At 44.8% G+C, this 26,105-nt stretch overlaps 1 protein-coding gene across 1 annotated transcript; it reads right to left on the reverse strand.

Moving 5' to 3' along the window:
* Positions 1-606: 606 nt before the first annotated feature.
* On the reverse strand, positions 607-21,707 carry NLRP8 (NLR family pyrin domain containing 8). The gene is made up of 10 exons (XM_059045598.2): positions 21,338-21,707; positions 20,048-20,122; positions 17,291-18,890; positions 16,041-16,211; positions 13,354-13,521; positions 10,468-10,623; positions 8,829-8,999; positions 6,959-7,129; positions 4,725-4,895; positions 607-1,021 (listed from the first exon to the last, which is right to left on the reverse strand). The coding sequence occupies exons 1-10, from the start codon at positions 21,705-21,707 to the stop codon at positions 892-894; spliced, it is 3,183 nt and encodes a 1,060-aa protein (XP_058901581.2). The 3' UTR covers positions 607-891.
* Between the last annotated feature and the right edge of the window lie 4,398 nt (positions 21,708-26,105).

Consider the following 26,105-nt stretch of genomic DNA (forward strand, 5'->3'; position numbering starts at 1 on the left):
TAGCTGTGGTTCGCGGGCTCTGGGTCAAAGGCTCAGTAGCTGTGGCTCACGGGCTCAGTTGCTCCGCGGCACGTGGGATCTTCCCGGACCAGGGCTCGAACCCGTGTCCCCTGCATTGGAAGGCAGATTCCCAACCACTGCGCCACCAGGGAAGTCCCACACTTCACTTTTTAAAAAAGAGGTCCTTGAACATGAGGTGATTTCCCTGTTCCATCACTTGCTATATTATCTCCTTCAGAAATGTTCTCTGGACCCTGTTTTTTTCCTATTTTTTTATTATTATTTTTAAAACTTTTTATTTTGTATTGGATTGGAGTACAGCCGATTAACAATGCTGTGATAGTTTCAGGTGCAAGGCAAAGGGGCTCAGCCAAACATATACATGTATCCATTCTCCCCACAAGTCTCCTCCCATCCAGGCTGCCACAAAACACTGAGCAGAGTTCCCTGTGCTCTACACAGCAGTGGACCCTCTTTTTTGAGGCAAGATGTCTTCCTTCGTAACAGTTGATGTACAAGTCTATTTGTAAATAAACAACACTTCACAAGTTTTTGAATTGCATTCATGCACACTTTTAATTCAATTCTCACAATACTCCAGTAGGTGAGTCAGATATTTCCCAGAGACAATGTTAACATGACATATTCAATGACATCCAGAAGCCAGGAGTAGAAGTGAGCTGGAATGCTCCTTACCGTGGTGCCCCCAGTTCCGTGACTAATCTACGTCTGACACATGACCTCCAGTATCTCCGAGGGAGCTATTTGGAGGTCACGTGTTACACCATTTCCCAGAACTAACTGAGCCATTGTAGACTCAGAATGGCCCACAGAATAGGAAACCATTGCCCGATTTTTCATCAGGAAAAAATTATCCAGGGGGTCACCAGATCAATTCGTCCACTCTGCCTTATCACAGCACTCATCTTTCCAGTCCTGAACTATCTTCAGGATATTGTTGTTCACCACTGGGCCCTCCAGTCTTCTCATCATGTCCACTCCATCTCTCTGTTTCTTCTCCCTGAGAAGGATAAGAATCAGGTTTGGTTCCCCTATGCTCGGTTTTCTTTTGCAGTGCTGGAAAATATGTAAAACCTCTAGGACAGAAATTTACCACCCATGAGATTGATATAGTAAGTCCCCTACATACGAACACATTCCGTTCTGAGAGCACGTTTGTAAGTCCAATTTGTTCGTAAGTCCATCAAGGTTAGCCTAGGTACCCAACTAACACAACGGGCTCTATAGTCCTGTACTGGAATAGGTGTATGATACTTTTCACACAAATAATGCATAAAAACAAGCACACACACACACACACGAACGTTTTCAATCTTACAGTACAGTACGTTGAAAAGTACAGTAGTACAGTGCAACAGCTGGCCTCCAGGGGCTGGCATCGAGTGAACAGGCAAGGAGAGTTACTGACTGCAGGAGGGAGAGGAGGTGGGAGACGGCAGAGCTGAAGGATCCGCAGCCATAGGAGACGGAGGGCGAGCTGCACAACCAGTAGAGGACACACGCACGAGACAATGGACGCCAGACAGGTGAACCAACTTACGTGACTGGATGTGCGAATGCACGTTCACATCTCCGAAAGCTCGCAACTTGAAGGTTCGTATGTAGGGGACTTACTGTAAGTGGAATATTGCCTGCCGTGTCAGTAAACAAAGGATGTCACAGTCATCAGTGATTGCAACCCAGTGGTGAGCTGGTGAGCACAGAGGGAGCTCAGGAAGGAAACGAAGAATACCTGCCATCCAGCAGCCATCAGACTGCAGCCACGCCCCACGGTGAGCCCTGAGAGAACTCAGGATGAGAAAACACAGGATACTGGCCCCAGGTAGCTGAGATACTTATCAAAGGAATGATTTCAGTGAGCCCAGACTCTTGCATCTTTCCATGCATAGAAAAGTGCTAAGTGCCTTAACTCGAGATATCTGGTTGTCTTTCATTAACGGTACCCTTTTGCTCCTACCACCTTCCCTTTGTTGCAAAACTCCTGTATATCCTAGCTCCCCCCTCACCTCCTCAGAGCAGTTTTCTCAGGGTTACTTGAGACTCTGACTCCTGGGCTTGAAGTCCTAAAAATTCTTTCTGAATAAAACCTACCTCTCAACTTTTAGGTTGTGAATATATTTTTCTAGTCGACAAGCTGAAGATCAATGGTGCAGCTCTCAAGAGCTCAGGGATAAAGCCCAGGTGCCTTGGATCCACCAATTACAGGTGTGGCAGGTGCCTCCAAGTGGCCCCCAAAGATCCTTCTTTCTGTTATTCACACTCTCATGTAGCCCCCTCTCTCACTGGGCTATAGTGGGTCTGTGTGACCATTAGAATAAAGCAGAAGGGATGGGTCTTTCAAGATTCAGTAATAAAAGACTGTGGCTCTTTTTTGGGCACTTTTGCCCCCCCTCTGCCCCCTTCTTCCCTCTCCCATCACTTGTTCAGGAGGGAGCTAGCTGCAACGTTAGGAGCAGCCTTGCAGAGAACAACTGAGGCCTCCTGCCAACAGCCACGTGGGTGAGCTTGGAGGTTGGTCCTCCAGCCTCATCACCCTCCAGTCAACACCTTAACTCAGCTCGTAAAAGAGCCTGAGGAGAACCATCCAGTTAAACGGCTCCCGTATTTCTGACCTTCAGAAATTTTACAACAAATGTGTGTTGCCTTATTAAGCATTGAGATAATTTGTTCCAGGGCAATAGATAATGAATACAGCAGCTGTTTCCTATGACCTTTACCCAGAATCCATCGATAATTGAGATCATGATGGTCTCAGGCACTGAACTTAGTGCCTTATAGAGGCACTTTCTTCCAATCCTCATAGTATCTCCCGGAGGAGGATGCGAACCCAATATTTCAGGTGGAGAAACAGAAAGATCCACTGAGCCCTTCACAGCCGCAGATCTGCTAAGTGATGACAACACATTCATTTGCTTAAGGCAGGAGGGAAGATGAAGAAACAAACAGTTTAAGAGCAGATGGCTACGTTTTCACTTTTTTTTTCTTTTACAGTTGGCCAAGAGGCACATGAAAAGATGCTCAACATCGCTAATTATTAGAGAAATGCAAATCAAAACTACAATGAGGGGACCTCCCTGGTGGTCCAGTGGTTAAGGCTCTGCACTTCCAATGCAGGGGGTGTGGATTCGATCCCTGGTCGGGGAGCTAAGATCCCACAAGCTGTGAGGCATAGCCAAAAATCAATCAATAAAAATTAAAAAAAAAAACTGCAATGAGCTACCGCCTCATACTAGTCAGAACGGCTGTCATCAAAAAATCTAGAAACAATAAATGCTGGAGAGGGTGTGGAGAAAAGGGAACCCTCCTACATTGTTGGTGGGAATGTAAATTGGTACAGCCACTATGGAGAAGAGTGTGGAGTTTCCTTAAGAAACTAAAAATAGAGCTACCATATGATCCAGCAATCCCATCCCTGGGCATATATCCAGAGAAAACCATAACCCGAAAGAATACATGCCCCCCAGTGTTCACTGTAGCACTGATTACGATAGCCAAGACATGAAGCAACTTAAGTGTCCATCAACAGACGAATGGGTAAAGAAGATGTGCTACTTATAGACAATGGAATATTAATTACTCAGCCATAAAAAAGAACGAAATAATGCCATTTGCAGCAACATGGATGGACCTGGAGATGGTCATACTGAGTGAAGTAAGTCAGGCAGAGACAGACATATACCACATGATATTGCTTATATGCGGAATCTAAAAAACTGATACAAATGAACTGATTTACAAAACAGAAACACACTCACAGACTTCGAGAATGAACTTATGGTTACCGGGCCAGGGGGAAGAGAGAGGGGGAGGGGTAGATTGGGAGTTTGGGATTGATATGTACACACTATACTTAAAATAGATAACCAACAAGGACCTACTGTAAAAAACAAACACACAACTAAATAAATATTTTTAAAATGCAAAAAAAAAAGAGCAGACAGGAGAATCCAGGTTTATTTTCCCATTTCACGCACAGTTGTGGTTTGTCAGCCACAGGAAGGAAACTATAAAGCCCCAGGAGGGCTTCCCTGGTGGCGCAGTGGTTAAAAATCTGCCTGCCAACGCAGGGGACACGGGTTCGAGCCCTGGTCCGGGAAGATCCCACATGCCGCGGAGCGGCTGGGCCCGTGCGCCACAACTACCGAGCCTGCGCTCTAGAGCCCGCGGGCCACAACTACTGAAGCCCATATGCCTAGAGCCCGTGCTCCGCAACAAGAGAAGCCACTGCAATGAGAAGCCCGCGCAGCGCAACGAAGAGTAGCCCCCGCTCGCCACAACTAAAGAAAGCCCACGCGCAGCAACGAACACCCAACGCAGCCAAAAAATAAATAAATAAATTTATTTTTATTTATTTATTTTTTTGCTGTACGCGGGCCTCTCACTGTTGTGGCCTCTCCCGTTGCGGAGCACAGGCTCCGGATGCCCAGGCTCAGCGGCCACGGCTCACGGGCCCAGCCGCTCCGTGGCACGTGGGATCCTCCCGGACCGGGGCACGAACCCGCGTCCCCTGCATCGTCAGGTGGACTCTCAACCACTGCGCCACCGGGGAAGCCCAATAAATTTATTTTTTAAAAAATCTCCAGGAAAGGAACAAAGGTCGTTAGCAACATCTGCCGACAGCATTTGGGGTCCAGAATCTCACTGCTGATGAGGAGCTTTCCTAGGGCTCTGCATCCTGCACAGGGAACCCAGCAGATACTTACAGAGAGAACTCAGATCCCCACTTCCTCTTCCTGACGGCCTCACGCAGGAGGAGGATGCCCCCGAACCCGATGTCGTTCTTGCTCAAGTCCAGGTATCTCAGAGTTTGGTTGCTGAGCAGCACAGAAGCCATGGCCCGGCAGCCGACGGAAGTGAAGAAGCACTTTTCCAGCCTGTGGGAGAGAAACAGGCAGCAGAAAAGTTGCTGCATCCCTTCATCTGAGAGCTCAGCCAGCCTAGCTGCTCACAGCCTGGAAAGCACACTCCCACCAGAATGAGTCATTTCATTCCAAGTAGCTTATTTTTCTTTTTAAAAATGTTATTTTATTTTGGGGTATAGTTAATTAACAAGGTTGTGTTAGTTTCTGACATACAGCAAAGGGATTTTGTTGTACATACACATATATCTATTCTTTTTCAAATTCTTCTCCCATTTAGGTTATTACAGAATATTAAGCGGAGTTCTCTGTGCTATACAGTAAGTCCTTGTTGATTATTTTAAATATAGTAGTAGGACTTCCGTGGTGGCACAGTGGTTAAGAATCCACCTGCCAATGAAGGGGACAGGGGTTCGATCCCTGGTCAGGGAAGATCCCACATGTCGCGGAGCAACTAAGCCCGTCTGCCACAACTACTGAGCCTGTGCTCTAGAGCTCGTGAGCCACAGCTACTGAGCCCACGTGCCACAACTACTGAAACCAGAGTGACTAAAGCCTGTGCTCCACAACAAGAGAAGCCACTGCAATGAGAAGCCTGTGCACTGCAACAAAGAGTAGCCCCTGCTCGCCACAACTAGAGAAAGACTGCACGCAGCAATGAAGATCCCACCAACCAACAAACCAACCATAAATAAATAAATATAGTAGTAGTTTTTAAAAAATTGTAGTTGATTTACAATGTTGTGTTAGTTTCTGGTGTACAGCAAAGTGAATCAGTTTATGTACATACGTATACGTATAGATAGCTTTTTAATTTGTGCTCATCTAGAAATTTATTTCATACTTGAAAATATACTTCACTTACTCTAAAAGATGAATCAATATTTAAAACCCAAAACTAGGACTTCCCTGGTGGCGCAGACTTAACCGCCTCTTTATGGGGCTCCTCCTCATTCGGGGGGACGCCCACACCCTTTATCTCCGGGTGTGCGGCTCTGCCCTGCTTCTGTCTTAACGTAACAAACTTTCTCTCTGTGCTCTCCCATTTCTGAGTGAAAAAAGTGACCTAGACTTAGAACCCAGATCATACCAAGAGTGAACAGAAAATGCAGGTAGGAGAGAGGCCAAAAAAAAGTTGTATATGTAAAACTGAATCATTTGCTGTACATCTGAAACTAACACAACATTGTTAATCAACTATACGCCAATAAAAAATAAAAAAATAACTCAAAACAATGTTTCAACCTTTGTCATCAGACATGTCTATAAATCTTCTCTAAATATTTAGGGTAACCACTAAAACAATTAAAAATAGGACGAATTCTTTCAAATCACTTGGCTAGTATGCATGTTCGCATAGAGACCTTTAGGAGAAGGAAAAAATATATACAAAAAAAGATTCCCTAAGCATAAGCATTGATTTTGGAAGACTCGCCATCTACAGTATTAGTCTAAAATTAACAAATTCTTTTTTATCTTTCATTGAATGGAAGGATTTAACAATGGTCCTTAAACTCTAGCATTCACGAGAATCATGGGAGGTTATTGTGAAGCACAGACTGCGGGAGTCCCCACCCTCAGGGCACCACAGGGTCCAGCAACCCCACTTCTGGGTATGGACCCAAAGGAACCGAAACCCGGATATGGAAGAGGTACCTGCACCCTCGTGTTCATAGCAACACTATTCACAATAGCTAAGACACGAAGCAACCTCAATTCATCGACAGATGAATGGATATAGAAGATGTGACACATACATACAGTGGAATATTACTCAGCCAATAAAAAGAGTGAAATTCTGTTTGTGACAACAAGGGTGGACCTTGAGGCCATTATGCTCAGTGACATAAACCAGACACAGAGAGACAAATGATGCCAGAATTTGCCTTTCTAACAACTTCCCTGAGGAAAAGCTTCCTCGTCTGAGGACTGCACTTTGAGAACCACTGCTCGGAAGTTTCCAAGCCCTCCAACCAAATGGAGGGAACACCCCAGAAGAGCAAAACACATTCCCACGTCCTGCCCCAAGAGCATTTTACAGACACTTGGTCTCAAAGAAGGAAACGGGGACAACTTACTCGAGAATCTGTAGGCCAGAGTCAGGGGTCATCAGGGCCTGACAGAGCAGCATAACTCCATCATCCTTCAGGCTATTAAAAGCAAGGTCCAGACTTCTCAGGTTTTTATTTTTCTCAAGAGCAGAAGCCATATCCCGACAGCACTCAGAGGTCAAGGTACAATTTCTCAGCCTGCAGAGAAACACCAACCAAAACGCCCTTAGCTTTCTTTCCTGCCTTTTTAATTTTGGGTATAACAGCTTGATCAAGATGTAATTAACATGCCATATAGTTCACCCATTGGAAGTATACACACCATTGGTTTTCAGTATATTTCCAGAGTTGCACAACATTTACCACGATTCTAGAACATTTTCATCACCCCAAAAAGGAAAACGGTGTACGTTTTGACAGTCATTCGCAATTTCTTCCCCCACCCACCCCAGCTCTAGCAACCACTAACCTGCTTTCTCTTCCTGTCAATTTGCCTATTCTGGACATTTAATATAAATAGAATCATACGCTATGTGGTCTTTGTGATTGGCTTCTTTCATTTAGCATAATATTCTCAAGATTCATCCTCTTGGCAGCAGCGTGTATTAATATATAGCGTGTTGCTTTTTATGGTTGAATAATATTCCATCATATGGATAGACCACACTTTATCCGTTCATCAGCTTTTGGACACTTGGATTGTTTCCCACCTTTTTGTTACTACAAATAATGCTGCTGTGGAAATCCCTGTACAATTTTTTTGTGCAGATTTTGTTTTGATTTCTCTTGCATGTATACCAAGGAGTAGAATTGCTGACTCCTATTACGTTTCTGTTGAACCTTTTGAGGAGATACTCGTCTGTTTTCCAAAGCAGCTGCACCATTTCCTGCTTCTTTTGGGGATCCTGAAAGCTTCAGTGGGTTCAGGGGATATTGTGTGTCAGTTCAGCATTTCTGGTTTTACGAGCCAGCAAATTTCTTTACGTTTTAAGACAGTCTGAGTTTAATTTCTGTCAATGACAGCCAATGTGCCCTGATACCTAGGGGAAGTCATTTAAAGAATTCAGGATAGAGGGAGGTAAACACCAAAGAGGCTATCACTTGGTATGTATCCTGGTCCGTATCACTGAGGTTGATACAGGACTCACTTCTAAGCAGAAAGCCAGGTCACATTACATTATTCTGATCTCAGAGGTATAACACTTACTCCCAAACTTTAGGAGTTAGAGGAATACATTGGATCAGAGGTTCCCAAACTTTCTCCATTTATGCTCTCCTTAGCATCTCACTTTTTTCACATCACCCCTGTACTTCATTAAATTTTGCTCTGTGGAATTCCCTGGGGGTCCACTGGTTAGGACTCCACATTTTCACTGCAGAGGACCTGGGTGCAATCCCTGGTCAGGGAACTAAGATCCCACAATCCACACGGCATGGCCAAAAAATAAAATAAAATCTGTTAAAAACCTTTTTTGCAATGCATTGCTCTTGTGATCACAATTGCTAAAGATGGAGTTTTGCAAAGATGTGACATCACTGAAAGGAATGTAGCACAACCTGATGTTAGAACGGAACTACCTCAAGCTAATACTTCTTGCGGAGATGAATAGATGTCAGTATCTCGTACATTTAAAATATCCTGCAGCACCTCTGTGAGTTCACCCCTGGGTACCTCGGCACACAGTTTGAGAACTCCGCCGCTAGATAATTTGCCTCTGAAACTGAAATCATAACCACCTTCCTCTTTATTATGCTTTCTTCCAGTATCAGCACAACGCCTAATATGCAGTGGGTGCTTAATAAGTATGTTGCATAAATGGACACATATATCACAGTTGCTCTCCATTGCCCTATTCTACTCCAGGGAGTTCCAAAAAGAGGACATTTGGGGACTTACACCAGCCTCTGCAGAGGATACTGACAGCGTTGCAAGGCATTCCAAAGCTGTTTCGCCCCGTCATCCTTCAGGGCATTTTCTGCCAAGCTCAGATGGGTCAGATTCTCGTTACTCGCAAGAGAAGAGATAAGACTTTTGCAGGAAAGTGACGTGAGGTCACAGTTCTCCAACCTGTGGGAGAGACACACACAGACGTGATGCAATTTAATTCATGCCTGCGACAGGATTTTCCTTGTCTCATGCTGAGAGATGAAGATTTCAGTCAGGGCTTTCCTTCTAAATGCAAACGCCTCATCCTACTTCAGTTACCAGCTCTTAGGGCTTCCCAGATTTAAGGGGGAGGCTAGCAACTTGGATGTGAGAAGAAGTTGGGGGTCAGGGAAACAGTTAGAGAGAGGGATGAAGAGGGAAGAGAAACGGCCCAGCAATGACTAAACGGTAAATAACATATATGGAGGTGACCTGGGAAGAGACACCATCTCACAAGGTAAAGAAAAATAGAAACACGCACTGAAGACAGAAGCAGGCACTCGTGTCAGAGAAACTAAGATGTATAGGAAGGTCCTGAAAACCTTTTCATGTGTGGTGAGGGAAGTGCAGACATAAACAAGGAAGCATCTAATGTTGTAATAACTTTGTATGGTGACAGATGATAACTAGACGTATCGTGGAGCTCATTTTGTAACGTAGAAAAATATCAGATCACTGTATTATACACCTGAAACACATATAGTATTGTAAGTCAATTATGCTTCAGTTAAAAAATAATAAAGTGGTACTTGTGTCATACATAAACAATAACATGTTATTTTCTGCTCAACAGATTGGCAAAAGCAGTAACAGTAACAAGAGTAGGATGAGAATTTGGGGTTGGGGGAACTTTCATACACACCATTGGTGGGGCTGCAAATTGGTACCAACAGTCTGGAAACAAGCCTGGTAAGAACTGAAGATGAATGCTCTCCATGACGTGGCGATTCTACTAGTGTGTGTTGGTGTGTCAGGGTGTGTGTGTGTGTGTATTAAGAGCTCAACCCTCGGTGGCAAGTAAGGTGGACACCTAAATTGTTGCACATTCATACAAATGTTCTCATTCAGCACTAAAGAGGAACAGCCTGTAGAAGCAACTGAACACAGATGAAGGATAAAATGTCAGTTGATTGGACAAAGAACACATGCTCAATGAGGCCACTTAGGTGAAATTCAAAGCACTGCAAAACCGTGCTCTGTTTAAGGATCCATATACGATCAGTGGAAATACAAATAAGGAGCCTGATCAACCCAATTCAAGATGGCTATGGGGGGGGTCATGGGGTTGGGAAGGAAAATAGTACTGTGAAGGTTCTATTTCAAAAACTGGATGATGGATACATCAGGCTCATTATAGTTATATATTCTCGGATATTAGGTGCAAATATGTACTTTTATGTAGCTCTGTCTCTCTGTCTCTGTCTCTGTCTCCCCGTCTCTCTCTCTCTCTCTCTCAGCTCAAGCCTTCATTGCCCCATCTATGTCATTAACAATCACGACTTAATTTGGCTCCATTATACACACGTTCCCCCATTTCTGTTTTTCTCCTAGAAACGCTTCAGTCTACCAAACCACTGGGCAACAGCATGAGAGCCACAAAAACACTTACGACAGCTTCTCCAGTTGGGCCACCGGCAGGTGGTGGCATGGCTCAAACCTCTCCAGGGAGCTACGTTTCAGCATTAGAGTCTTCAGGTGAACATTGTTTTTGAGGTTCCTGGCAAGATCAGCCCAGTTTCTCAGGCTGAAAGGGCAATCTTCCAACCTACAGAAGCCATGCAAAAACGTTGAACCTTAGCTCCCGGGGAAAATGGTACCCACATAGCCACCTAGACCTCACCTACTGTCTCACATCCGTGTTCTTCACCCAAGAGTGACTGGAGGGGTGATTTCCATCTTCCCTGAGTAAACCTGCATCAAATTCAGCGTCTGAATTGCAAATAATCAATAGAAAATAATACACACTCCGGGCCATGACAAATTGGCATGAGCTAACTGTCAGGCTCTAATTCCAAACCAGGGGCTTGATTCTGCTTTGAAATACAACTTCTTTTTACATTTATCTGCCAAACCATTTTCCGGATAAAGAATGAGATTCAATCAAACTATGGTCCGTGGACCAAATTTGCATTACTACTTGGTCCTGTACAGCCCGTGAACTGAGTGATCTAAAAAATTTTTTTTAATTTATTTTTGGCTGCGTTGGGTCTTCGTTGCTGCGCGCAGGCTTTCTCTAGCTGCAGCGAGAGGGGGCTACTCTTCCTTGCGGTGCGCGGGCTTCTCATTGCGGTGGCTTCTCTTGTTGCGGAGCACGGGCTCTAGGCGCGGGCTTCAGTAGTTGTGGCATGTGGGCTCAGTAGTTGTGGCTCACGGGCTCTAGAGCTCAGGCTCAGTAGTTGCGGTGCGCGGGCTTAGTTGCTCCGTGACACGTGGGACCTTCCTGGACCAGGGCTCTAACTCATGTCCCCTGCATTGGCAGGTGGATTCTTAACCACTGAGCCACCAGGGAAGTCCCTAACATTTTGTTTTAATAGTTAAAGAATATTTTGTGACACCTGAAAATTAAATGAAATTCAAATTGCAGTGTTCATACATAAATAAAATCACTAGTAAATTATATAATTATTACAGTTATTAATAATACAATTGATACTTAATAAATCGTTAAAGTTACTGATGAACTCTATGAATACTTAATTATTGATCATAATAGAGTTTTATTGGAACACAACCATGCCTATTCATCTGCATATTGGCAATGGATATTTTAGCACTCTGTCACCACTATTTAATTCAGATGTTAGAGCAGAGTTGAATAGTCGTGACAGAGACTGTACGTCTTGCAAAGTTGAAAATATTCCTTACCTGGCCCTTCATAGAAAAGGTTTGCTGAACGCTGACACCGATAACAAAATAGTAAGAAAAATTAGGAAGTAATGAGCTCTAACTATTACCTTTGTTTTTTAATATAATTTACTCGATACTAAGTTTTTGTGAGTTAGTTTTTTAATAATGCTGTTTAACAACCCTCACCAAATTCCTGAATGTTTGACAATCAGCTCTTGCAAGCCAGGGTGGGCTCGCCCAAGCTCACCCCTAGGGCTATGGTTTCTCTATCTCAGACACACCTGGGACATCAAATTATAGTTTCCAAGCTGAGTGAAACGTAGAACCAGAGGGTAGAATGGTGGTTGCAGGGGCTGGGGTGGGGGAAATGATGGTCAAAGGGCACAAACTTCCAGTTGGAAGATGAATAAATTCTGGAGACCTAATGTACATCACGGTGACGATGGTTAATAAGACTGTAGTGTATACTTGACGTTTGCTAAGAGAGTTGATCTCAAGTGTTCAGATGGTGGCTTTGTGAGGTGACACATGGGTTATGTAGCCTGACCGTGGCAATCATTTCACAGTGTGTACATATGTGAAATTGTCACCTTAAAAAAAATCTGAGTGGACAGCCATAAAAAAGAATGAAATATTGCCGTTCGTGGCAACATGGATGGACCCAGAGATTATCATACTGAGTGAAGTGAGTTAACGACAAATATTTTGATATCACTTATATTGGAATCTAAAACATAATATAAATAAACTTATTTATAAAAGAGAAACAAACTCACAGACATAGAAAATAAACTTATGGTTACCAAAGGGGACAGTGGGGGTGGGGGGAGAGGGATAAATTAGGAGTTCGGGATTAACAGATATATACCACTATATATAAAATATATAAACAATAAGGGTTTACTGTATAGCCCAGGGAACTATATTCAATCTCTCACAGTAACCTATAATGGAAGAGCATCTGCAAAAATATATGTATAACGCAACAATGTGAAGCAATTATACTCCAATAAAGATGTTAAAAAAATATATATGTAGGGCTTCACTGGTGGTGCAGCGCTTAAGAATCCCGCCTGCCAATGCAGGGGACACGGGTTCGAGCCCTGGTCCGGGAAGATCCTACATGCCAAGGAGCAACTAAGCCCGTACACCGCAACTACTGAGGCTGCGTTCTAGAGCCCTCGAGCCACAACTACTGAGCCCATGCGCCTTAGAACCTGTGCTCCGCAACAAGAGAAGGCACCACAGTGAGAAGCCTGCACACTGCAACAAAGATCCAACTCAGCCAAAAATAAATAAATAAATTTATAAATTTAAATAAATTTAAATAAATTTAAATAAATTTAAAAATAAATAAATAAATTTATAAAAATATATATGTATAACTGAATCTTATATATATCATATATATGATATATATGATATAAAATCATATATATATGTATAATTGAATATATATGTATAACTGAATACACCTGAAACTAACACAATATTGTAAATCAACTCTACTTTGATAAAAGAAGAAAGCTGAGTGAAACTGACAACTGATTACGTAATCAGTTATGGCAGGCAGGCGGGGCATGTAACCTCCACCTCTGAACGGACCGCCTGGGAGCCAGGGTTCGCTCTCCATCCCTCCCAGTCTCACCTCAGACACTGTAGAAAACACTGCGGGTGTCTCAAGGCGTTGCACAGAAACTCCATGACCTGGCATCTCACTTCCGTGTCTTGTATTTCCAAGTGTCTCAGGTACTGGTTTTCCACCAAAACTCTGATTAAGTCTTCATTCAGCACCAGGGGGCTCACGTGCCTAAAGCTGCAGAGGCAAGCAGTGTCTGGTTACCATAGGCTCGCATCAGCCCATCGGCTCTTTATTCTTGAACAGCTTTATTGAGGTATAATCGACACACCAGAAGAAGTGCATCTATCAGATACCCAATGCATCCAACTTCATGAGTTTGGACGTGTTCATACACCCATGAAACCATCACCACAATCAAGGTGGCTAATTAGGTTGTTTTCCCCCTCCAGCTTTGTCGAGATGATACAGAGAACAACGTGTCGGTTTAAAGTGTACATCGCTGGTTGATTTGATGCACTTACATGTTGCAAAATGATTACCACCTGAGCGTCAGCTAACCGCCTCCATCTGGCCACATACTTACCATTTCTTTTTTGGGGTGAGGACACTGAAGATGTGTCTTAGCAACTTTCAAGTATATATTACAGTATTGTTAACTATAGTCACCATGCTGTGTATTAGGTCCCCCGAAAGTATTCAATGGTTAACTGGAAGTTTATAGTACATTTTGACCAACATTTCCCCACTTGCGAATTCGTTCTTCATTCAATCCGTCCATAAATGCACGAGGCCCCCTTCCATGCAGCCCAGGGCTCCAAACTGGATTCTCTTCTCAGCTCCGCCTCCTAGTTGGACGACCTTACGTGTGTCACTTAATCTCCTCAAGATTCATTTCACGTCCTCGAGAGAGCTCATGACATTTTCCACTTCGGACGGTGGCGAGAATTAACACAAGTGATGGCTGTAAGGGGTCTGCGTAGGGCTTGATGTAGAAAGGAAGGCATTCAAAAAATGGGAGCTAGGGACTTCCCAGGTGGTCCAAGGGCTTAAGACTCCGCCTTCCAATGCAGGGGGTGTGGGTTCCACCTCTGGCTCGGGAGCTAAGATTTCCACACGCCTTGCGGCCAGAAAAGCAAAACACAAAACAGAAGCACTAGTGTAACAAATTCAATAAAGACTTAAAAAAAATTGGTCCACGTCAAAAAACAAATCTTTTTAAAACAATGGGAGTTAAAGATAATCGTTATAATAACAGGAGAGAAAATAGGTCAGATACTGGTCAAGTGGGCTATTTCAAGGAATTCTGATGAAGTGTTGAGTTTCTGGGTTTTAAAAACCATAGGGAGAGGGCGTATAAAGTAATAGCTAACAGAACTGATTCTGGAGCCACTGATTCTGGAGTTTAAATCTGTATTCCAATTACGTACCAGCCGTGTAACCTCGTGCCCTAGCTTCCTCATGAAATACCTACTTCTTTAGGATGCTGGTGAGTTTTACGAGCACTGAAACACAGTGCTGGACCTAAGACAGCCCAGCAGAGGATGAGTGCTACGTAAATGTCTGTAAATCTTTTTGCTATCGAAGATAATGTTGCAGTGATATTCTCATCCATTCCTCTGAGTATGTGCATATGTATTTATCTCGGGTGGATTTAAAACTTGGACCTTGGGGTCAAGGTGCACATGCGTGTGTCATTTCGTAGAGCTTGCTACACCGCAGTTGGATCTGGCCCATCTCCACTCTTTCATGGGAATCTTGACCTGTGACACGCAGGGGCCTGCCAAGCGCGAGGCGTCACAGGAGTGTGGTGTGGTGATGGAGGAGGCGAGCCCCAGACTACCTGAGATGGACGGCGTTCCCCAAAGCTTACCAGCTGTGTGATCTCAGACAAGTCACTTAACCTCTCTGGTTCTCCCTTAAAAAAATCAGGATAACAGTACTTACCTCAAAGAAATGCAGTGGTAAACCGTACAAAGTACCTGCTTAGCACATCGCCATTCAGGCAGTAAAAACAACTAGGAGTTTTAGATTTTTGAGGGACCTCCATGCTGTTTTCCACAGTGGCAGACAGTTCACATTTTCAGCAACAGTGCACTGGGGTTCTCTTTTCCCTGCACCCTCACCGACACTTCTTATCTCTTGTGCTTTTGATGACAGGTGTGAGGTGATATGTCACTGTGGTTTTCATCTGCGTTCCTCTAATGTTTAGTGACATTGAGCCTCTTTTCGTGAGCCTGTCGGCCATTTGTATGTCTTCTTTAGAAAAACAACCTCACTTACATGTGGCATCTAAAAAATAATGAAACTCATAGAAAAAGAGATCAGATTTACGGTTGTCAGAGGCGGGCGGGCGGGGGCGGTGGGGGAAATTGAGTGAAGGTGGTCAGAAGGTACAAACTTCCAATTATAAGACAACTAAGTGCTGGGGTGACTGTAGTTAACACCGCTGTGTAGTAGATTTCAAAGATGCTAAGACAGTAGACCATTCAATCACTAGGAAAGAACATTTCGGTGACTGTATGAGGTGACGGATGTCAACTAAACTTACTGTGGTCCTCATTTGGCAATATACGTATGTCAAGTCATTATGCTGTAAAACTGAAACCTACAGTGTTATATGTCAATTATATCGCAGTAAGGCTAGGAAAAGAGACCTATGCACGTGGATGCCTTCAGCACGTCTAGCGTGAGCAGAGAGGGAAACAGACTGTTTCCATGGAATTCCTTCCAACTAGGATTTGTTTTATACTCACATCAGTTTTTGGAGTTTACAGTGTGGATGTTTCAGTGCTGTAGAAAGGACCTTCACTGAGTCCGGGTCCATCGTACTGTTTGTCACAGCCAGGACTTCCAAATTCTCATGTGTCCTAAACACAGAGCAGAAGTCTTGCCACCAGAGATAACACCTATCACTGCCCTCTGGTCTGTGTGGGAGAAAAAGAGAAAAGGGCTCATCGTTAGAGATTTAGCTTGAGAAAACCTACTAGCAAAGCCAGCGCTTCCTCATGATCACAGACCCCTTTATGACTTTCATAAGATGCCCTCATTTAAAAACATGCCCAGCAGAACTGTTACAGGATTTTTCATTTCATTCCAGGAAGACTCGTGGCCTCACTTATAGCTTCCTATGACTTAGGGAAAAAAGGAGTTGCTTTTGAATCACTTAGGATTTATATGGGGGCAGAGATTAGGATGCAAAATATAATCCATATTCTTACTCTGTGCTTATGAAATTGTTACTAAAAAGAAAAAAAAAACTCTATATAGGAACGGAATAAGGGAAAAGTAGTCTTTCTTTTTGGGGGGTGGGGGAGGGGCACGGCGCGCGCAGAATCCCAAATCCAGAGCAAGATCAGCACGTAGTGTCGTTTGGCTCTGGGAGGACCTCGAATTTTCTCCTTCGTTCTTCCCCATCGTAGAAGGTCTCGTTGGACAGCGCTTCCTTGGAGACTAAAAGGCTTGTGATGTACAGAATTGGGGTGATAGAGGAAACAGTCCCCACACACATGGGAAGGAGGGGTGCAGCATAGAGGCAGGGTAGGTGAACCACTCATCTTGTTTTTTTCCAGGATTCTCCCAGTTTTAGCATGGAGATCGGCACCCCCGGAACATCTTCTGTTTGTTTTTTTTTTTAACATCTTTATTGGAGTATAATTGCTTTACAATGGTGTGTCAGTTGCTGCTGTGTAACAAAGTGAATCAGCTATACGTATACATATGTTCCCATATCTCTTTCCTCTTGCGTCTCCCTCCCTCCCACCCTCCCTATCCCACCCCTCTCGGTGGTCACAGAGCACCGAGCTGATCTCCCTGTGCCATGTGGCTGCATCCCACTAGGTAGCGATTTTACGTTGTGTTCTGTTTTTAAGACTGAAAGTCCCATGTGCAAGGGATCCCCTCAAGACAGAGGTGGTCACCCTAGATGCCCAGGAGATGGTAGGCACGGTCCTATCACGGTCTGATAGGACCGTGAATCTACCAAGGGAGAGATGGGCCCACTTACCCAGAGGCAGGAAGGGGATCCGGGTAGAGCCTGCTCGCTTTGGTGATGATCAGGGTGACAGTCAGCTCTAACTCCTGCAGACGTCGACAGAACTTAAGGCAAAAGGCAGACACTTGCACGTCTTTACTTCTGCTGATGACCAAAGTAGCTTTACGACAGTCGTCGAGGATCTGACTCACAAATACCTCCTCCCGGATTTCATGCAGGCAGTTGAATAGCTGTGGGACCCCGTGGTGCGGGGTCGGTGGGTCACACTCACGTGGCTGGGCCGCGACTTTCAGCAACTTCTTCTTGTTGCCCAAGGACACCTTGCATCTGAACGCCTGCTCCACGGCGAGAGCGCACGCGTCATTTAAAAGGCCAAATAAAAAAAGCGCCATCTGGGCGAGATGGTTTCTCTTTCTGCCAGGATGTGCTATCAGGCGTAGGACATGGAACCGGTCCAACACGTGGAAATTTCTGAGTCTTTGTGGGAAGCAGAGAACATACAACAAGGCAGCAAAAAATTCCTGGAAGCTCAAGTGGGCAAAGGTGTAAAGGTCTTTGTTGCCCACCACCCTTCGAAAAATATTTATGCTGAGAAAGGTCTCGACGTCTGTTTCATCCAGTCTGGCCAGGTTGAGATCTCTCTTATTAAACACCCATCTCCTTTCCCACATACCCTCTGCGGCCAAGGAGCACAGACCTTTCAATTGTTCTTGGTGACTCTTATTGAAAAGGTCTCTAACCTTGGTTGGAAACAAGCTAGAAAGAAAGTAGACGAATACAGCTGTGGCGTTTGGAAATGTGTGCAGGAGATTTGCTCCTCTCTCCATCTGCTGTTTCAGACAAGAACACACCATCCAGCAGATGACAGGGACCTGGCACATGGAGAAGAGAATCGTGTTTCCCATGACAAAACCCAAGGCTTCATCGGCTTCGCTCTTGTTTCTGAAGTACGTCCTGAAATACCTGGATCTCTCAGGCACGCTAAACCCTGTAAGGGTTACCAGAGATGGGCATTTCAGAAGGGGATGCAAGTTCTTCCAAGAGGTGAACCTCAGGAAGATGATTAGCGTGGCCCCGGGAAGCATTCTTTTGCTCAGCAAACTGGTCAGGAGGACAGGCCAGGGCACCTTCTGGCTCCAGTCTTCACTCAGGTCCTCTGGTCTATCTATGAGGGTTGAGGTTAGTTCCTCGAAGCCATCAAAGAGGAGCAGAAGCTGGTCTGCTTTGGAAATGATCTTGGACGCCAGAGCCCGAGACCCAGACAACTTGCGTGCAATGAGCTCCGCGAAGCTCTGCTCGTCCAACTGGTCCACCTCCTGGCAATGGAAGTAGAAGGCGTTCCAGAGCTTGTGGGAGTAGAACTTGTTTTCTGCCCATTCTAACATCACTTTTTTGGCCAGGCTTGTTTTTCCAACCCCGGCGACCCCCTGAAGAACCACAGTCTTGGGCTGTCTTCCTTGAGGTTTTCTGGGAAGAAGTAGACAGGGTAAGAAAGTCTCCTCTCTGTGTAGGTCTTGGTAAAAGAAGTCCATGCGGTTCCCAGGCCAAGTGGTCCTGTTCCATAGGGTCGAATACTCATCCATCAAGTGTAGTCTGTACTCCCGTAATTTATCTGGATGAACGAGATGGGAGAGATACGGGGTACAACGTCAGTTGTTTGTGAGAACTCACCAACCAACCAGAAAACGAGCCTTGATGTCTACATCCAGCTCCAGGACGCAGTGCATCAATCGCGCACGTTTCCGGAGAGCAGTGCATCAATTACGAAGCTGCAAGGAACAGAACAGACAACTTGAAGTGGCTTAGACAAAGCAAGAACTGCTCTTCACATAAGAAGTGGGGGGCGGTTATAAAGCTCTTGAAATTGGTTCAGTGACCCCATAGCTTCTATTGGCACCGCAGTTCTTTGGTCCTTTCTTCCTATTTCTTAACTCTCAGAAGATGGCTGGGGTAGCTTTATCTATGTTATTTGTATTTTTTAAATTAAAAAAACATTTCCTTTTAATTTTACTTTGGCTGTGCCACGTGGCTTGTGGGATCTTAGTTTCCCCGACCAGGGATGGAACCCAGGCCCTCGGCAGTGAAAGCGCTGAGTCCTAATCACTGGACCCCCAGGGAATGCCCTAGAATCCTACTTTGATGGTCCAGGATAATGGAGTAGGGGAAGGAGGGATGGATTAAGATAGCTGCTGCATTTTCCTACCTACTGACCATTCTTAGCCTGGCAACAGCACCCTAAAGTTTTTGGAGAACCGCCCCCTTCCCACTCTCCAACCGTTACATTGGACGGTGGCTGGACCTACCATCAAGCTATCTCGTAAACACATGAGCCAGTGTCCCCCCACCAGAGCATTTCACCACATCATTCATCGAGGAGCTCATGGTCTCAGTTCATTCAACGGAGTGAGCTCCAGGACTTGTGTTGGAAAAATGAGAAATGAGCACTCTTTTCTCCTGCTGGTGTTGCTAAGGGAAGCTGGCGGCGGAAACGGCCAGTGTGCAGAGGAGGGACCACTCAAGACTGAATCCAATGGCTGGAGGGAGAGAAGTGATGTCTCGAGGATGTAGCCTGAGCCCCTGCATCCAGCTGGGTCGGTGGCTGGACTTCCTGCTTAGGTGAGTGCACAGCTGCTCTTTTTTCTGAACTTCTGATTCACAGAAGGGACACCGGACATACTCATTTACAACCCGCCTTGCCTTAGGGGCTGGGCTTCTCATCCCCACCCATAGCCTGTTTTCCACCAGCGTCTGCACAGGGCCAGCACATACCAGACTCATCTTCCTCCAAGTTCATTTGTGTTTCTCTTGGGTTCAAGGCCTCTGGTTCCAAGTTAGGTAAAATGTCTGGAACAGACAAACAAAGAGCCCCTCATTGGAATGATAAGGTGGACAGGACAGGGAGAGCAGCGTGGAGGTAATGGGACCTTTTAGGATAGCAGCGGTCATGTCATTCATGAGTCTCATTCTCTCACCACCTTAGTTCAGGGAGAAGAAGATTACCTAGACCTCCCATCTCGATGTTAGGAAGTGAGAAAATGGTGGCGTGTCAGAAGGTCCTGAGGAGGGTGTTTAATAACATATAAATGTACAGCCCGGCCAGACACTTCACTCACACACACACACATATATGTAAAACACATAAACACTTTAATATACATGTATGTGCATTTAGGAAGCAACTTAAATGTCCATCGACAGATGAATGGGTAAAAAAGATGTGGTACATACATACAATGGAATAGTACTCAGCCGTAAGAAAGAATGAAATAATGCCATTTGCAGCAACATGGATGGAATTAGAGATACGTGCAATCTAAAAAAATGATACAAATGAACTTATTTACAAAACAGGAATAGACTCCCCCACACAGAAAACAAACTTATGGTTACCAAAGGGAAAAGGTATGGGGAGGGATAAATTGGGAGATTAGGATCAACATACACACACTACTATATATAAATTGGGTAAGTAATAAGGACTTACTGTAGAGCACAGGGAAGTCTACTCAGTACTCTGTAATGGCCTATATGGGAAAAGAATCTAAAAAAGAGTGGATATATGTATATGTATAACAGATTCCCTTTGCTGTACTAACATGTGAAACTGAAGCCAGCACAACATTGTAAATCAACTATACTCCCATAAAAAATTTTAAAAATAATAAAATAAACAACAATATCCTACTGTATAGCACAGGGAACTCTACTCAATATTTTGTAATAACCTATAATGGAAAAGAATCTGAAAAAGAATATATATATGCACGAATCATTGTGCTGTACACCTGAAACTAACACAACACTGTAAATCAAGTCTACTTCAATGCAAAAGGGAGCCAATTTCCAAATCAAAACCATAGTCGAAAGAAACAAAAAAATAAATAAACGCCTTAATAGACATGTATGTATGTGCTATATGTGTATATATCTATGTATGTGCATATTTAGATGTATAAGAAAATAAAGTGTAAACACAGTGTATCTACATAGGAGTGGCTAGTGAAGCGTTTAGTTCGGTAGCACCCAAGCCCAACCCCATCTTGTACACCAGATTCTTACCATTCAGCTCCATCTGTACCCGAAGACACAGTTCTGCCTGGTTCATCTTGGCAAAGATGTCGTGAGTCACCTCCCAAGCGAGGCGTCCAGGGAAGGACTCGATTAGGATATGAACCACCTCCCCCCACCGGGCTGTGTTCAGCTGGTCCCAGCTGATCTGGAGGGAGCCAGGTCGGGGGCCCTCTTCCACTAGAAGCTGCTTGAACCTTTGCAGATTCTCCTTGCTTAAATAGACCATGTACAGCATGACTCCATCTTTGAAAGGGAAGGTGGAGGAGGGAGAGGATGAGAAGACAGAAGGGGAGTGAGAGGAGAGAGAAGCGGGGGAAGGGGAGTTGGAAGAGTCCGAATTCCAATGCACATCACTCATCTTTACTCAGGGCCGAGGGCCTCGGCGCCAGCAACAAAGAGGACCGGTTGGAAGAGAGAAGAGATGCGACCTGAGGAGACATGAAGTTATAAGAACGTGAGAACACCACCCCAGGGGACAGATTTATGTAATCCGTATGTGATGGAGCATATCATGTGCTGGATAGCCTCTTCCCCTCCCTTCCTCAAAGAGCCTCTGGCCTGCGGAAAAACCTGGGAGCCCCTCCAGTATTGGGGCTCAGTGTTTAGACTCAAAACCACTTTGTAGTTTTTATTCTCTATGCCACTTATTAGCAAGGTGACTTTGGGAAAACTGCAGAGCCCCTTTGCGCCTTTTTTCTCATCTCTGATACCGGGATCTTATCATCTGTGCTTCTGGGGTTGGGAGGATTCTCAAACAGGTACACTCACAAGTACGTTTAAGACAGTGCCTGGTTCATCATAGCTAGCAATGACTCAGGGCTTCCTTCTATACCATGATTATTTTAAAGGCTCAATGGGAATTTATAAAAAGCACCTGGAATCAAAGGTTTATTCCCTTCTATGCACCTTCTTGAATTTTCTCCACCATATGTCTTTCTTTTGTCTTCTTCCATCGTGTTTATTGTGTGTAAAAAGTGGAACGTGGAGGAGAAAAGAATGAAGCCACTAGGGGGAGTGGGGCTTTCGCCTTGGTCTACCTACTACTTGTATCCTATTGCTTCTCTGAGTTATCTTTTTTATGTACTATCATCTGTTAACTCTCATCTCCATCACCCGAGCACTTCCCGGATACTTAAGTCACCGCGTATTGGGCACTGGCTCAAAGTCGTATCTCCTTCAATTCACTGCAGTCGTTTTGGAGAATTGCAACCTCCCTGTGTATGATGACCACCTCTTAAGTAGCCACGCTACCTAAGCTTCACCTCCCCTCTTGATTCTGTTATTCCGATATTTGAGCAAAAAGAAAAAGTCTACTTTAAGAAAAAAGGAAAGCCTCAAATAAATAACCTAACTTCACACCTCAAGGAACTGGAAAAAGGAGAGCAAACTGAGCTCAACTGGACCTGGTGAACTCAAGGATCTGATATAGTAACTGTAAGAAAGCGATGTGGAAAAGTAGGAGATAGAAGAGACAGGAGAACAGCACTCACCGCTGAAGGGGATTAGGCTTTCTTTCTCCGTCCTGTCACAAACATCTCCCAGAGCAGAAAGAAAAAGCACTTGGTCTACCCCACTTTCCACCTTAATAGGCTCCGGGGTTCTGGGCAACGTGCATCCTCCCTTCCCATTGGCTGGGGCTGGCACGTTATCATTCTTCTTCATGGCACAGAATTGAAAGCGTTTAGCATCCTCGGTCAGAGGAGTTGGGCTACAAGGCTTATTCTCACAGGTGCTTCCAATTTGTGAAGGATCTGCTCCTCTACCTCTTGGATTCAGAAGAACAAGCAACGTTAGAAAAATCACAGGATCGGAGTGTTCCCCAAACTACGGAGGGCTAACACTGTGGTCAGCCCAAAGGTGCTGCATCCAACGGAAGACATCTACAGCAATGAATTGGATGATCTTGTTCAGATGAGCATCTCCTCTATTTGGAAGGTAATCTTACTAAGCAAAAGGAGGGTTTCAGTATCACCGGGACCTAATGTGGGTCCCAAAGCAAGAGACCCTGTCAAAGGAGACTCAGAGACAGAGCATGTAGGAAAATGACACACACAGAGACATATATATATAAACACATATATTGGTAGTAGATTTCCTTGGGGTCTTCTGGGTTTTCTGAAATGTAATCAAGTCATCTACACAGATAGTTTTACCGGTTCCTTCCCAATTCTTATGCCTTTCTTTACTTGCTTCCTAATTGCTGATTTAAATTTAAAATTGGTTACAATTGTCAACTTCCTGGATCCCCATAGCCTATGAAGCTGGAAGGTGGGGGAGACCAAGTGCATTTTCCTTCTGCTTTGGGAGATGTTTCTGACAGGAACTAGGAAGCCTAGTTCCCTCCAGGGGTGAGTTAAATTAGTTAACATTGTAGTCAAAATTGCTAATTTAATTGGCGAAAACCTCCAACAGGACGCCACTTAGTGGTGGCCTTGAGACCATCTGTCTCATTCCTGACTTCAGTATAAAAGCCTCCGTGTTAGGATGGAACAGAGTCACAGGTGGTTTTCCCGGCATTGGGAGAAGAAATGGTCCCGAGATGCGGTTGCCTCTGTGGTTTTCAGGCCTCAAGGACGCTTTTTACAAATTGTATTGTAGTTGATGTACAATGCTGTGTTAATTGCTGTCGTACGGCAAAGTGATTCAGTTATACATATATATACATAGTTTTTCATACTCTTTTCCATGATGGTTTATCCCAGGAAATTGAACATAGTTCCCTGTGCTCTACGGTAGGACCTTGTTGTGTATCCATTCAATATATAATAGTCTGCATCTGCGGACCCCAAACTCCCAGCCCTTCCCTCCCCCTCCTCACCCCCCCCTCTTGGCAACCACTAGTCTGTTCTCTGCACCTGAGGCCTCAGGCACTCTTGATTTCTCTCGTCGTTCATTGCTCTCTACAAGACCCCTCAGATGGTAGGAGAGGTATTCACATCCGTGGCCTCACTTCGGAAGATTCCATTTACATCAGATGCTTTTAATTAGAAACCCATCTCTGCCTCTCCTCTCCCAGGTGGGGGTGATTTACACCTAAAAAAGAAGGCCTCTGCGATTACCTGTAGCAGCTGGGTCTTGGTGGCTTCTTGCCCTATCCCCGGACACGCTGCAACAGAGGGGGCGGGACGCCCGGAGACGCACCTGATAGGAACCAGAGAGACCCGAGGGCCAATCACAGGCTGGGGAGGGCGTGGAGTTGACTCTCTTTGAGCTTCCCTGCATCCGCCATCTAGAAACTTGCGTGAGATTAGAAGTCGGCTCGGTAAGGGACGTCTCCTTTCTACGGGGCTCCGAACTTTCCCTTCCTTTGGTTTTTCTTTTCTTTTTTAAAAGAACAGCTTTATTGGGATTGATTTAAAGTCGTGGGGTGGGTAGAAACAAGTAGATTTTTGAGGTATAATTAATATACAAAAAAACACTGCACATGTTTTAACATATGTAACTTGATGAGTTTGGACACAGGCATACAGCACAATCAAGGGAATAGACATAGCCAGCACCTCCAAAATTTCTTTTTGCGTCCTGTGTGTGTGTAGCAGGGACATTTAACGTGACACCCATCCTCTTAAAACTTTCAGGGTACAATAGAGTATCGATGACTATTGGCCCTTTGCTGGAGGGCAGGTCCCCAGAACTGATTCATCTTGCATAACTGACACTTGACACCGTGGGAGATACATACGACAGGACTTTATTCAGCCTTAAAAGAGAAGGAGATCCCGCCATTTGGGTGGCAGCATGGATGGCGCTGGAGAACGTTATCCTAGGTGAAGTAAACCAGAGCCGGAAGGAAAATACAGCAAGACCCCACGTCTGTGAGGTACTAAAAAGACTCCACCTTTTAGAAGCAGAGACTAGAACGGTGGTTACCAGGAGCTTGGGGTGGGGGAGTGGAAAACGGGGAGTTGTTGCTGGCGTTTTCTTAATCAGCAGGAATCTGTTGCACCTCTGTCCTCTCATTTGAAGCTCCCTTCTTTCTAGATCCAGGAGATTCTACACAGGTCTTTGAGAAATCGCAGATGAATTTCTCCCTGCTTGTTTTTTCCTCCCTCCAGGGTTTTTGCACCTGCTTTCACTGACCACTGCTCTGTAACCCTTTCCACCCTCCTTGCCTCAAGCTGATGCATCCTTGGAGTCTCTTATAATTCCCTTTCCTAGGCTCCCTTGTTCTACACGGTATGATCTCCTCACTCCTGTCGGGGGCGGGGGGGAGGTGGGGGGGGTGGGGAAATCCCGTCTCACACTCAACACACATGATACTAATTACAGTTGATCCTCCTTATTGATGGATTCCATGTTTGTGAATTCACCTGCTTTTGCTAAACTTTATTAGTAACTCCCCAAATCCGTACTTGGGGTACTCTCCCTGGTCATTCTTGGGCATGCTCAGAAAAATGAAAAATTTGACACACAGTCCCAGCCAAAGTTGGACCAGGCAGCTCTTTGCCTTCTTGTTTAAGCTCAGCTCTCATCCTCTATACAAGTGTCGTTTTTGGGGATCTATTTGGTGCCAATGTTGGGGTGTGAGATTGCTGTTTAACAAAGCCAAGTGTAGTCCTGAAGCGTGGTCCAATATTCGTGAGCAGCTGAAGGCTGTCGTGTGTCTTCCGGAGAAACGGGTGTGTTATACAAGCTTCCTTCAGGCATGAGTTATAGTGCTGTTGGCTGTGAGTTCAACGTCAGTGAATCAGCAATATATTTTGAGTAAGGTGTCTGTAAACAGAGACACACATAAGACAAGGTTACGTCTGGATTT

The sequence above is a fragment of the Kogia breviceps genome, chromosome 18 (genome assembly GCF_026419965.1).
Source record: "Kogia breviceps isolate mKogBre1 chromosome 18, mKogBre1 haplotype 1, whole genome shotgun sequence".
NCBI lineage: Eukaryota > Metazoa > Chordata > Mammalia > Artiodactyla > Physeteridae > Kogia > Kogia breviceps.

What these genes read in the sequence shown, in the direction of transcription:
- NLRP8 (XM_059045598.2), bottom strand. Translation starts at nt 21,707, where the DNA reads ATGAGTGATGTGCATTGGAATTCGGACTCTTCCAACTCCCCTTCCCCC. An exon ending in TGTAAACTCCAAAAACTGAT is followed by an intron (nt 13,522 to 16,040) that starts GTGAGTATAAAA and finishes TTGCCTCTGCAG; the next exon opens with CTTTAGGCACGTGAGCCCCC. An exon ending in GCCCAACTGGAGAAGCTGTC is followed by an intron (nt 9,000 to 10,467) that starts GTAAGTGTTTTT and finishes TCTCTCCCACAG; the next exon opens with GTTGGAGAACTGTGACCTCA.